This window comes from Thalia democratica, chromosome 1 (assembly GCF_965202585.1).
Source record: "Thalia democratica chromosome 1, ktThaDemo2.hap1.1, whole genome shotgun sequence".
Lineage (NCBI taxonomy): Eukaryota > Metazoa > Chordata > Thaliacea > Salpida > Salpidae > Thalia > Thalia democratica.
In genome coordinates, this window is record NC_139165.1 from 91,364,896 (window position 1) to 91,377,229 (window position 12,334).

The 12,334-nt window shown below is 28.4% G+C and overlaps 1 protein-coding gene across 1 annotated transcript; it reads left to right on the plus strand.

The window, feature by feature from the left end:
* Positions 1 to 285: 285 nt before the first annotated feature.
* LOC145828742 (cysteine and histidine-rich domain-containing protein 1-like) lies at positions 286 to 7,555 on the plus strand. The gene is made up of 7 exons (XM_082936498.1): positions 286 to 597; positions 799 to 970; positions 3,257 to 3,321; positions 4,436 to 4,581; positions 6,046 to 6,250; positions 6,738 to 6,879; positions 7,041 to 7,555. Exons 1-7 carry the CDS (start codon positions 319 to 321, stop codon positions 7,142 to 7,144), a joined length of 1,113 nt encoding a protein of 370 aa, XP_082792624.1. The 5' UTR covers positions 286 to 318; the 3' UTR covers positions 7,145 to 7,555.
* Positions 7,556 to 12,334: the final 4,779 nt, after the last annotated feature.

A 12,334-nucleotide genomic window follows, 5' to 3' on the forward strand; every position in this document is an offset into this window, starting at 1 on the left:
TTATTATGTGTAAATTCATTTAAATACAAACTGGTATGATTTAATTATTTTATCTTGTTAATCTTGAGTATAATTTATATATTTAGTTCTAACTAGTTTATTTCACTTAAGTCATTACAGTTTACATTATGCTACACTGCTCAGAGAACAATATTCTACAGAAATTTCAAAACAAATACAACTGCTAATAATATGCTACGCAGTGTACTCTTACATAGTACTTATTTTGTAAACAAGTTTCTCTAGTTATACACAATAACTAAATTTTCATGACTTTTCAGCTTTTAAACAAGTTACTAAAAAAACTAAAACACAACCATGGCAGTGGGAGGCAACAGCGAGATCCTGCTTCAGTGCTACAACTTTGGCTGCGGCAAGACCTTCAACCCAGCCACCATCACCGACACCTCCTGCTGCTTTCACCCGGGGACGCCCGTGTTCCACGACGCCCTCAAGGGGTGGTCGTGCTGCAAGAAGCGCACCACCGACTTCACGGAGTTCATGAACATCCCGGGGTGCACCAGGGGCAGGTGCAGCAACGTGAAGCTGGAGGTGCCGGTGAAGGAGGCGGCTGATGTAAAGGTGCGGGAGGTGCAGGTCGGCAAGAAAGCAGTTGTTTTATGACTTTTATTTTAATATGTTTTGAACAGTTTGTAGAAAAAGATTTTTTAAATTTTTGTAAAAAAATATATAAATAATCAAAAAAATGGAATCAAGTTCTATTCATAATTTAAAAAAAAAAATTTTATGTGCTTCCTTTAAGTTGTTTGTAATATTGAAAATGAAGTTTGGAAACAGGAAGTGGTCAACAAGCCGATTGAGAAGCCGGAGGTGAGGCCCAGCATTGACGAGGAGAGGAAGGTGATGAAGATAGTGACGAAATCAAGTTATAATCAGAAGAAAGTGGATGCCAAGGTGGCGGACGTTGTTTCTGATGAAATAAAAATTGGCACCACCTGTTTCAACAAAGGTCTGTTTGTGATGTCATTTTATTTATCAAAATGCCTTTTATTTCATAAATAATTTTTTCAATTTTTGTTCAGTCAGTTGTTTAAGTTTTATTAAATCCAGTTTTTGATTATTATTCTATAAGAAATAAAGTGTTTTTTATTGTTTTTTTTTTATTGCACTGCACACTGCGTTTGTTGTTTTTTTTTTAGTTAACCATTTACAACTTAATTAATCATGTTTTACTACTTTTTGCAACTTAGTTTGAACTTTCTTTAAGTTTTATAACAAGAATTTAAAAGCTTAAAAAGTTCCTTTGTGTAATTATATTTGTATCAATTGAACTTTCTTATTTTTTAATTATGTTTGTTTAAAATTCTGATATATATTTTATGCTATGAAAATTCTATATTTTTACTCTTTCAAACGTTTTTTGGTTTGTAAAAAAATCTATTAGATCAAAGTTAATTAAGAAAAAAAAATTGAAAACTTTTCACTTCTCAAACAGGCCTTAGTGACAAAAGTTTATAGTTCTTTTTTATAAAGTTTTTATTTTCATAGCCTCTAAAAAACAACTTATATTTGAAACTGTTATGTATTTGAAACGGTAAAAAGTCTTTTTAGACATAAATATTTTTTTCTTCATTTTACACTCAACCTATGAAGTTTTTATTTGTATATTACTTATAGAATGTAAAAGGTTGTTAAACTAAGCCATTTAAAAAGTATCAATAACAATAAAGATATTTTTGTTTTAAAAAAGTAGTAAAAGTGTTTTTTTACAAGAGTCTGAAACAAAACTATTTACTTCTAATAAAATTTTTAAACTTCATAAACAAAAACTAAAATGACGAACTGTATCAGATTTAAAAACAAAAATTTATAGTTTTTATTTATGTTTTTCTAGATATACCCTAATCATACACTATTAAAGCTCAGAACTTTTTTTAAGAATATCACAAAACGTTTGAATATCATGTTAATATTTGAAAAAAAAAGTCTTTAGACTTGCTATTTTGTGAAAATATGACTTTGATATTTTGTTTTTAAATTTTAACAGTTATAAGTATGTTAGTGTTAATAGTTTACTTTAAATGAAGATACTCTTGATAATTTTATGTTTAAAAAATACTACGTTTTTTTTTGTTTGAGTTAAATTATTATTTTTTTACTACATCTAAATAGTTTTGATTCAAAATGCAGTAATCCTGCATTGAGTATTACTAATCTTTTACTATATTAGTGATGTTGTTCCATATTACTAGTAAACTGTTTTAAGACAACTTAACAGTTTATGTTTTTTTGTGGTATTGTTAATTTATTTTAAACAGAACTATGATTGTGCAAAGAATTAGTGGTAGCAACTTTTTAATTATAAGTAAAGCACGTAATGATTATCATCTAAGTGTTTTAGAATCTTTATTTGTAAAAACGTTTCAACCTAATTTATGCAAGCAACAGTACGTTTACAAATCTAATCTTTATAAGTTGTTACGATTGTTGTTTGTCGCTTATTTTTCATATTTATTGTTTAGTTTATTTTATATTTATACGTTTGTTTATCTTAGTTAAATTACTAATTGATTTATTTGTAATTATGTAACTATAAACTGAATCTATCTATAACTAATTTTGGTTAATTATGCTTATTGATATTGAATATTTTCTGATGTAACCTCTAACTGTTTACTTATTAAAAATTTAAGTTTGAAATTAGTTGCTAACAAAAGTAATCGATAAGTGTTAGCTGAAATTGATTTTATTGTCTGCTTAATAAAAATGCTTTTGAATGACTCATGACTCAAATTTCTGTTTGATATATGTAGTACAAAAAAGTTGTTAATTAATTTTCGAAATTAAGTCAAATATTCTCTGTATAAAAAGTAATTAACTAAAATAAATAGAGTCGTAAAACTATTTATACAATAAATCTTTGTATTGTCTCTAGTTCACTCAATAACTCTGGTTTGATATATTTCTGCAATTAAACAACTAATTATAAAGATGTTTAAAATTGAGTTATAATTTTTTAAAGTTTGCAACAAAGACAAAAAAAGACTACTTTATTATAAACTAAGCCTTTTTGAGACCCAGACCGAGATTTTAAAGGTTGGAGATTCCTTTTTTACACTTTCCCAATATAAACTTTTTTTTTATGTTTATAGAAAGTTGCAAGAGTGTTTTAAATAGTAGATATCAAACACTTCTGATTCAAAGAAAAACTTTATGCTAGTACTTTTTTGAATATATTTCAAATTTAAGTTTTTTATGAAATAGCAGTTTGAAAAAAATTTAATTAAATGTTCAGGTTGCAACAAGGAATACACGAATACGGAAGCCGACAACCAAGTGTGCGTCCACCATCCCGGTCAGGTAAACACTCAAGTTTTTTATTATTGTAATAACGTATATGTTATAATTAATAATTACGCTCAAAATTATAGATGTTGTTTCTTGTTGTTTAATATTATGATAAAGTATGAGGTATTATAAATAATCATCTGCAATTAAAATTTTGGAAAATAAAAATATTTCTTGTGTTTTTTTTTTGTTAACCTAAAAAAATTTTATAAAGGTTTTTGTGTGTTTATTTTCAATACGTTTTAAAACAATGCTTAAATCTATGGAAAGCAAAAAGTAGTTAGGCCTGACGTCTTATACTTTACTTTTACCAGGTATAAAAACTTTAGAAACTTAAAACAACGTTAACCCAGTCTTAAAAGCTTTCTTTTTTTTTCTGAAGTAAAAACTTCAGAAATATTAAATCAAACGCATTATAGGTTGTCTTACTCTTACCATGCCTAAAGCTTCATAAAAATTAAAACACGTTAACTATGTTTTGTTACTGGTGAGCCATGTTTGGGTGAAACAGCGCTGTCTTTTTGTAAATAAAATTTTTTTAATATTGTCTTTAAAAAAATTTTAAGTCGAAAACTTTGTGTTAAAATAATACTCATCACAAATAACTAAACTCATGTGAACTTAGCTCTACTTAAAAAAAAAAATTGAGGTCTTTAATTCGTATTTTAAACTCATGTGATTGCCAATTCGCATGTGGTGTTCCACAACGGACTGAAGTTCTGATTGAGTATTTTTTAAGATTTTAATGTTAGCATTTTAATTGGATTCTGAACAACGCTTTTAAGCCTAAAACAATGTCAATTAATTTTGACGTCTTACTTGTTACTTTTACCAGATGTAAAATCTTCATAAACATTAAATCAACACGCAAGTGGTTTTGGCCCTTTTTAAAGAAGTTAGAAAAGCTATCGCCCCCTTCAACATGGTTACTCGAAAAACTACCATTAAAAACACCTAAGACATTTTTTTTGCTCTTCATCAACAACTCCATAATATCTAGTGTAAGTTTCATATTATGACCTCATGGCCCCCTGAGTATCTGTCTTGGCCCACCTTGGGAAACCCTCAATTAGACTGAGGAATTTACCTCGTGTAATTTGTAAAACTTATTTAAGTCAACGCGCAGGTGGTGTTCCACGACGGTTTGAAGTTCTGGTCGTGCTGCAAGCGGAAGACAACCGACTTCAATGCCTTCCTCCAGCAGAAGGGCTGCACGAACGGCAGGTGCAAGTGGAAGAGGGACGCTTCGGAGGTGGAGAAGGTCAATTGCAGGTGAGGGTCGATTGTATTAATTGTTAATATGCAGTAGTAAACTGGTTTTTTAACTAGTAAAGTGGGTAAACTGGAATAAATACTTATCTAATTATGCAGGTGAGAGTTGTAATAAATTATTAGACAGCTCTAGTGAAGTAATTCTGAGTTAGGACAAGTAATTAATATAGTCAATTGTAATTTATAGATGAAAGGATAATAAATGCTTATGTAGTTATTGCAGGTGAAAGTAAATTGTATTATTTGTTTAATGGTTTTAGCAATTGCATATACAATTCTAAGCTGGAGCATGCATTTCCAAAAAGTAGTGTATGTAACTAAATGTATTACTTATTTCTATTTTGAGCCGTAAAATCCGAGTTAAAAACGCACAATTTATAATGTTTAAGAAAGCTGGTACCTGATTATTTTTTTCAGAGCAAATGCCTTAGAGCTTTTCAAATCAGAGTGAAAATATGTTGATTGTCAAATAGTTGTTTTAATATAAATACCCTTGCAATTCTCAATTAAAGCATGTAATTTTCTAAAGCACATGTTTGAATGATCCACAAACTATCAAGTTTTTTTTTAATTTGAGCTAGAGTAAAAGATTTAGATTGCTTGCAACCCTTAGTTAGAGCATATAACGAAGAGTTATTTGTAACTTTAATGTGATAGTTATAAACATCAATACCCGTAAATCCGCGGTAAAACATAGATTTCAATTTTCAGTATTTCTGTCAGCTTGTACCTGATAATCTTTAGGAGCTTTAGAACAGACTGTCTAAATGAAATACACCAAGTTATTTTTTAGAACCTTTTGTCGTTTATAAATGCATTATTAATAAAAACATGAAGTTCCTTGTTAGTTATCTATTATCATATATATTGTTATTGTTTTTATATATGTTATATTTTGAAATTTACAAATTATATCCTAACTTTTTATAAATCTAAATCATATTCCAGATTACTGTTTGTTCAGTATGATGTAAGTTGCTATAGTTCTTTTTTTTTTTTACTTATATCAATAATTGTTTCTTTTTTTATGAAGTATTATGAAAATTTATACTCATCCATTTTTTTATTGATTTGAATTATATAGAAATTGTTTGGTATATTTAACTTGGCAGTCTGCTATAAAGCTACATAAGATTTTCAAAAAGAAGTTATTAAATATAATAACTGTTTAATAATTGGAATTATACAGTTCATTTACAATTCTAAGTTTGAGCTAAAGAAAAGTCATGAATTTTTTTTAGCTCGATCCATGGCAACCCTGCTATATAATAAGTTGCAGTTTTTCTAGTTCCAGATTTATTAAAATGTATTTTTACCACCCAGAGTAATTTTTTTAAATGCTTAAGCGGGTCGTCTAATTCTTTATATATCAGTTTATTTAACTTAATTTAATCGTTAGCTACGTAAACAAACAACTTCTCATAACTCAACAAATTTAAAATTTTCAAAAAATAATTCACGCAGGCACGACTGGCACCAGACGGGCAACTACGTCACCCTCTCAATATACGCCAAGCTGGCCAATGCCCTCACTTCAACGTTCAAGCTCAACCGGGTGTCCGTGCAGTGCAGCGTGACGTTCGACGGGGGCAAGCAGTTCGACGTGGCGTTCGAGCTGGACGGCGTGGTTGACGTGCAAGAGAGCAAGGTGACCATCAGCGGGACAAAGGTGGGTGAAACCCTTGAGGGATTATATTTACTGTTTTATGAAATTAGTGTTTACTGCCCAGTATATATAACACTGCAATAGTGTTTGTGTTCAATAATGTTTGTTTAACAAAGCAAAGCAAAACATACAGCGCCTAAACTTGTTGCAATTTAACATAAAGTTCAACTCTTTATTACCAAACTTACAATTAGTGTGGTAGAAATCAAAATCTAAAATAACAAAAAACTACAAAGGGTAGTATTCACTGCCCAATATACATAACACTGTTTTGATACAAGAAATTAGTGTTAAATAAACAATAATATGTACATATACCAAATATACATAACTTAATAGTAGTATTTGTATGTTTAATATAAAAAGCAATACAAAACATATAGTAACCAAATTTATAACAACTAATAACGTAATTCAAGATAACTCTTTGCCGCCAAATTTACAAATTGGTGTGGTGGAAATCAAAATCTGAAATAAAAATTTGTTGCAGGTGGAGGTGCAGATGCGGAAGAAGAGGATCCAGACGTGGAAGGAGTTCGCCACCGAGATCGAGGAAGAGGATAAAGACGTCGAAAGTGAGGAGTGCAGAGAGGAAAGCCGCGGAGGAGGTGGTGAAGTCGAGGAAACTGAAGGTAAAAAATATTTTTAGCTAATTTGTGAGTGTTTAGTATTTTTGACAAGGGAGTTTGTGAATTCCGAAAGCGCTCAAGTTTTTAATAAAAGTTATAATGGAAAAATTCTTTTGCAACAAAATGGTGTTTGAATACATTTAAAGGTCTATATATAAATGAAGGTAAAAAGGTTGAGGATAAGGATATGTTCAAAGACGTGGACGATCAGTACTACGATGTTGGTGAAGACGACTTTGACGACATAGACACCATCGAGTTCGACTAGTTCACAAGTTTCAGTTGTTTCAATGCATGATCAGATATAAAAAAGTTTTTTTCTATTAATTTACAGCCGTCAAATCCAGTTGCTCGGTTTGAAATTATCCCACGATAAATGTTTACAATTAATTTTGCTGGTATTTTTTTAGAACTAAATATTTGATGTATGCCTTATCAGTATGTTGTGAGCCAATAAAATACAAAAATTTCAATTATTTTTCACTTGCGTTTGTTTTTCTCTCAATATAATTTGATATATATATATTTATTCAATATAGCAGTTTTGTTTAAATTGGAACGCCCTTTATGTTTTAAATGTAGTTTCATATTATTTTATAAATTTATTTTTCACTCAAGCTGATTAATGATAAATTTATTATTTCTTAAAAAATATGTGTTTCTGTTATACTAAAATAATAAACATATTTTTGTAAAATAGATACAATTGTTAAATAATTTCGTTTTTAATCATATTTATAAGTTTTTCAAAACCTGTAAGTAAATTGTATTCAAACATACTTATTTGCTTCGAATAAAAAAATATAATGAATAAAAGTAGTTGTATATAGATTAAATATTTTTTTATAAAGTTTGTGAAGTACACACTAAACTTGTTATTAATAGTGATGTACCGGACTCACTATCCGGATCCGGCCGGATATTGCCATTTTTGTCTGATATCCGGATCCGGCCGGATCTTGATATGAAAAAAAAACCGGTTCCGGCCGGATTCTAATTTGAAAATAAGTCCGGGTCCGGCCTGATCCCAACAGAGATCCGGCCGATTCGGATCTAGTTAGAAAAAAAGAGCATAAAAAAAAACCTAATTTTTCAAAAAAAACCCTGTGTAAATTAAAAAGAGTCATGTTCGTCAGAAAATACGTTCGAAAATTAAACACCTACCGTGATTGGCTCATTTTGTACACATGACTAATTTACATTTGTTTACATTAACTATGAAAAAAACATTTCAGAAATGCAACTCTTTACCTATGTTGTAAAATTAAAAACTTTACTACCAAATTGTCAACCTTATGGCTAGCTGTTCTACTGATTATTAGATTAAAGTATTTTTAGACCCAGGCTAGTTTATACTCACTCTAGCTATTTTTTTTTTTGACTTAAACAGTGGCAACCCTGCTAGTTTGAAAATTTTTGGGAATTTTTGAAAATCTAAGGCTGCCTCAGGCTAGTTTAGTTTCTTATAAAAACGTAGGCTATTTTAAAGATTTTTTGAACAACTCAGGCTAGTTTTCTTTTAGATTTTGAATGAGTTTGAGATGTTACAGTTTTCAATATTTTGTGATTTTTAAGTTAATTTTGTTCAAGAACTTGATTTTAATTGATTTTAAATTGGTAAGGCTATAGTGGGGTCCGTCTTTATTTTTACAAGTTGATCTTATTTGATAGATTATAATTTTAGCTACCAGATACTTTTTACAGCTTAACAAAATTCAAAGTAGTTTTTGAGATACAAGGGGTCAAAGCCGGCCAGCTCAATAGCTTTCCTAAAGAAGGTGCAAACTAATAAGGCGAAAAAAAACCATTTTATTAAAAATCTATCTCCTCCTACAGTTTTTAAGCAATTTTATTCAAGTTTTCACAGTTTACTCTTTACTAAATTTTAAATCATTTGAGTAAAGGAAATTTTTTTATGTTGAGAAAAAGTCCCCTTTTTTCAAAAAAAGGTGTTTTTTTTTGAGTTTCAAACCTTAAATTTGTAAATTTCGATTACTTGAAATTCCAACACTCGAAAGCTTTTAAACTATGTAAGGATTATTTTTTTGAAAATTTGAGGTACCTAGCTTAAAAAAAACCTAGGAGGAAATAGATTTTTAGTCAAATGGATATTTCCGCGTTTTTAGTTTGCGCCTTCCATATAGTCCCTTTGGAACTCTCCGGCTTTGACCGCTTATATCTCAAAAACTACTTTGAATTTTGTAAAGCTATAAAAAGCATCTGGTAGCTAAGATAGTATTCTATTAAATAAGATCAACTTGTAAAAAAAGTATTTAACCCTCTTATAGCCTTAATTGTAAACATTACTTAAAATGTTCAACCTTGTGGCTAGCTGTTCTACTGATAATTAGCTTAAAGTTTTTTTTTTGATTTTTCAAAACCTCATTCTGACTCAGGAAAGTTTATAATCACTCAGGTTAGTTTTTTTGAATTAAAGAGTGGCAACCCTGATATTAGCTAAAATTAGGTGATATTCTGATTGCCAAAAATCATGGAAAGTTTATTAGTTTAGCAAAAAAGATATTTTAGTGTTTTTTCTTGTTCTTTAAATTTGAAATTTTTTTACTGTTCTTTCAATTTCAAGTTTTTCTTTTGTTCTTTCAATTTTAATAAAATTCAAATGCAAATATTGTTCAGAAAATTAGCAAACACACCAGCTACTATTTTTAACTGTTAATCTTAACTAGATCTTAATAACATACCATAAACTTTCTTATTATTTAACTATTTTAGCAGAACATTAATATTTTTTAGTCTAAACTTTTTTTAAACCATAATTTTTTTTAAATTCAAAAGTATACAGTTAGATATAACACATAAAAGATAAACTTCACACAATTATACCTAGTTAATAGTTAGTTATAAAAAAATGCATTATCGTACATAGTAGTTTTTATACTACTTACATTACAAATAACTTAGAGTATTAAGAATCCGGATCCGGCCGGATTTTAATTTGAAAAAAATATCCGGATCCGGCCGGATCTTAATTTGAAAAAAATCCGGTTCCGGCCGGATTCTAATTTGAAATAAAAGTCTGGGTCTGGTACATCACTAGTTATTAATTAATATTAATTTAAATTAATATGAAACTTTATAAAGTCTTTTAATATGTATAAGTTGTAAAACTATTTGTTATGTTAATCTTTTACAACTTCAATACCGTAAAAAAAATTAGCATCGCATATTTGTTATATAAAAAACATGGAACAATTATTTGTTTTTAACTTGATTTTTGGCAGCCTGAATAGTTTACAACTAAATTTTGAATAAGTTTAAATGGGATAAAACTAAGATAAGTGAACAATAACAGTTAAGGGCATAGGGGATTCATTTTTTTTTACAAAAATTAACATTGTCTATTTTGAAAGCTTAGATTATTTACTATAAGATACTTTAAATAAAAAAATCTATAATTTTTGAGATATAACCAAGTTCGTAAAAATAATTGGATACAGCCGTAACTGACAACAGCAAAATTTTTGAGGCTGATTTTCTCGGAATTATTTACTAAAAATCTATCTCCTTCTTTTTTAAGATATTTACTTCAAATTTTCACAATTATTTTTGATATTACCAAAAATTTGTAAGAAGCGCAATGATAAAAGTAAAAATATTTTACTACCAAATTTTAAAAAATGTTTTTTTTGGTTTATATTTATGATTTTTTTTTTAATGAAAAAAAAGCTGTTTCTTATAAGTTGTTTAAAACTTATCAAAGATTACTCTGTGGAAATTTAAAAAAGTAGATAAATTTTTGATGAAACAGTCTATATCGCCTTTTAAGTTTGCGCCTCCCATAAAGAACCTATCTACCCTCTAACTAGATCGCAAAAAAGTTATTTCGATTTTCAACAAGCGGTGAAATTTAACTGGTAGTGTAATTGATTATGAAAAAAAAACAAGGCTAAATTTCAGAAAGCGGATTCTTATTCTAGAAACTATTCGTTATAAATTATTATTCTGTTTTCATTTAATACAAATTATTTTCAAATAAAACTTTCTTTTAAATGAAAATAAAAAGTTCAGCCTAATTCTGCTATCATGGTCATATGCGCCCGAACTATTCACATGATCAAATGTACATTGCGAAAACACGACTGTGGTTTATAATGGAACAAGCTCTTCAAAGTATGCAGGATATGAAACAGAAAATGTCACTGGCCAAGTTCCGTACTTTATAGTTTTCGTATATTACTTCAAATTCTAATATAAAATATTAAGGTGACATGCTTATTAAACAAAAAAGAGGAAAACTATAAATATGCTGATGTACTAGTTATTAAGTTTACTAAAAACTTATGCTAGAAAAAAAAATGGTCCAAAGACCTGGTTGTATGAAAATAGAACATATACTTTTATTAGTTAAAAGGTAAAAATAAGTAAAAGTTTTGTTTAGAAAAAAATAACTTATTATTATTTAATTGATGAGCAAAGTTAAAAAATTGACTGTCAGTGTGGTTTATACAGATTTAAAAAACGTGTTTGAAAAAAAAAATTAATAATAGAACAATTTTTTCAAGAATCAGACACAAAAAAAACTGTCATAACTCTTAAAACAAAAAATTTAGAAACAGACCTTTTGTCTATTGAAACTTTTTCAATTCTAATTACCTTATAGGAATTTCGCTTAATGTTTTCTTTTTTATGTAAGTTATTACAAATCATCTTTATTATAACCAATTGTTATTACGGTTGTTTTGACTATCTTACTTATTAAAACTTTATTTAGAAAAGTTTTGTTTTGATACCATATTAAAAAAAGTTGTATGAAAATATGAATAATTGTTTAAATTTACTATTCACAATTGCTGTACCTGTATGAAGTATCTGTTATAGTTTAACATAAACAACAATGGTGCCTGTTAGAAATAATATACGACCGGTGATGTGCTTTTTTGCTGATGAATAGTTATTTTATTTATAAAAACTTAACTTTTTTGCTTAAAAATTGTGCTGTCTTTTCCCTCTTAACTACGTTACACATTTGTTCTCACGTACATACTGCTTTTAAAATTAAACCTTTTAAGATATACTTGATCCGCTAGGCAGTTTTGTAGTAAAACTAACCTGTTACTTCAGACTCCTGGTTTACAAGGATGTCAAAAATTAGCTTTTTTTTGCCAAACAGATATGTATTTTTTGTTGACCCTTGTTTAGAAACTGTTTTCTAAAAGTAAGCTTAGGTTACTCAAGGTATTTATCAGTATTTATAGCTAGTTGTATTTTTTATGTATTTAAAGTATTTTGGCTACAACGTAAAGTTTATTTATACAAAAATATATATTTCAAGTAGTATGTGTTTATTTTGGTATTTTATACAAAAGTTACTACCAACAATTAATGTGTTTAAACAAAATGAAATAGTGTTTTTTAGATATTAAAAATTATAGATTAATTATTTGAGATTTTTATATGCAAAACTAAGTTTCACCCTTTGAGGGATCTTCTGTTACAA

Excerpts from the sequence above, each read along its gene's own strand:
- LOC145828742 (XM_082936498.1), top strand. The coding sequence starts at position 319 with ATGGCAGTGGGAGGCAACAGCGAGATCCTGCTTCAGTGCTACAACTTT. Across the intron at positions 971-3,256 it reads CACCACCTGTTTCAACAAAG|GTTGCAACAAGGAATACACG; the intron begins GTCTGTTTGTGA and ends TTAAATGTTCAG. Across the intron at positions 4,582-6,045 it reads GTGGAGAAGGTCAATTGCAG|GCACGACTGGCACCAGACGG; the intron begins GTGAGGGTCGAT and ends TAATTCACGCAG.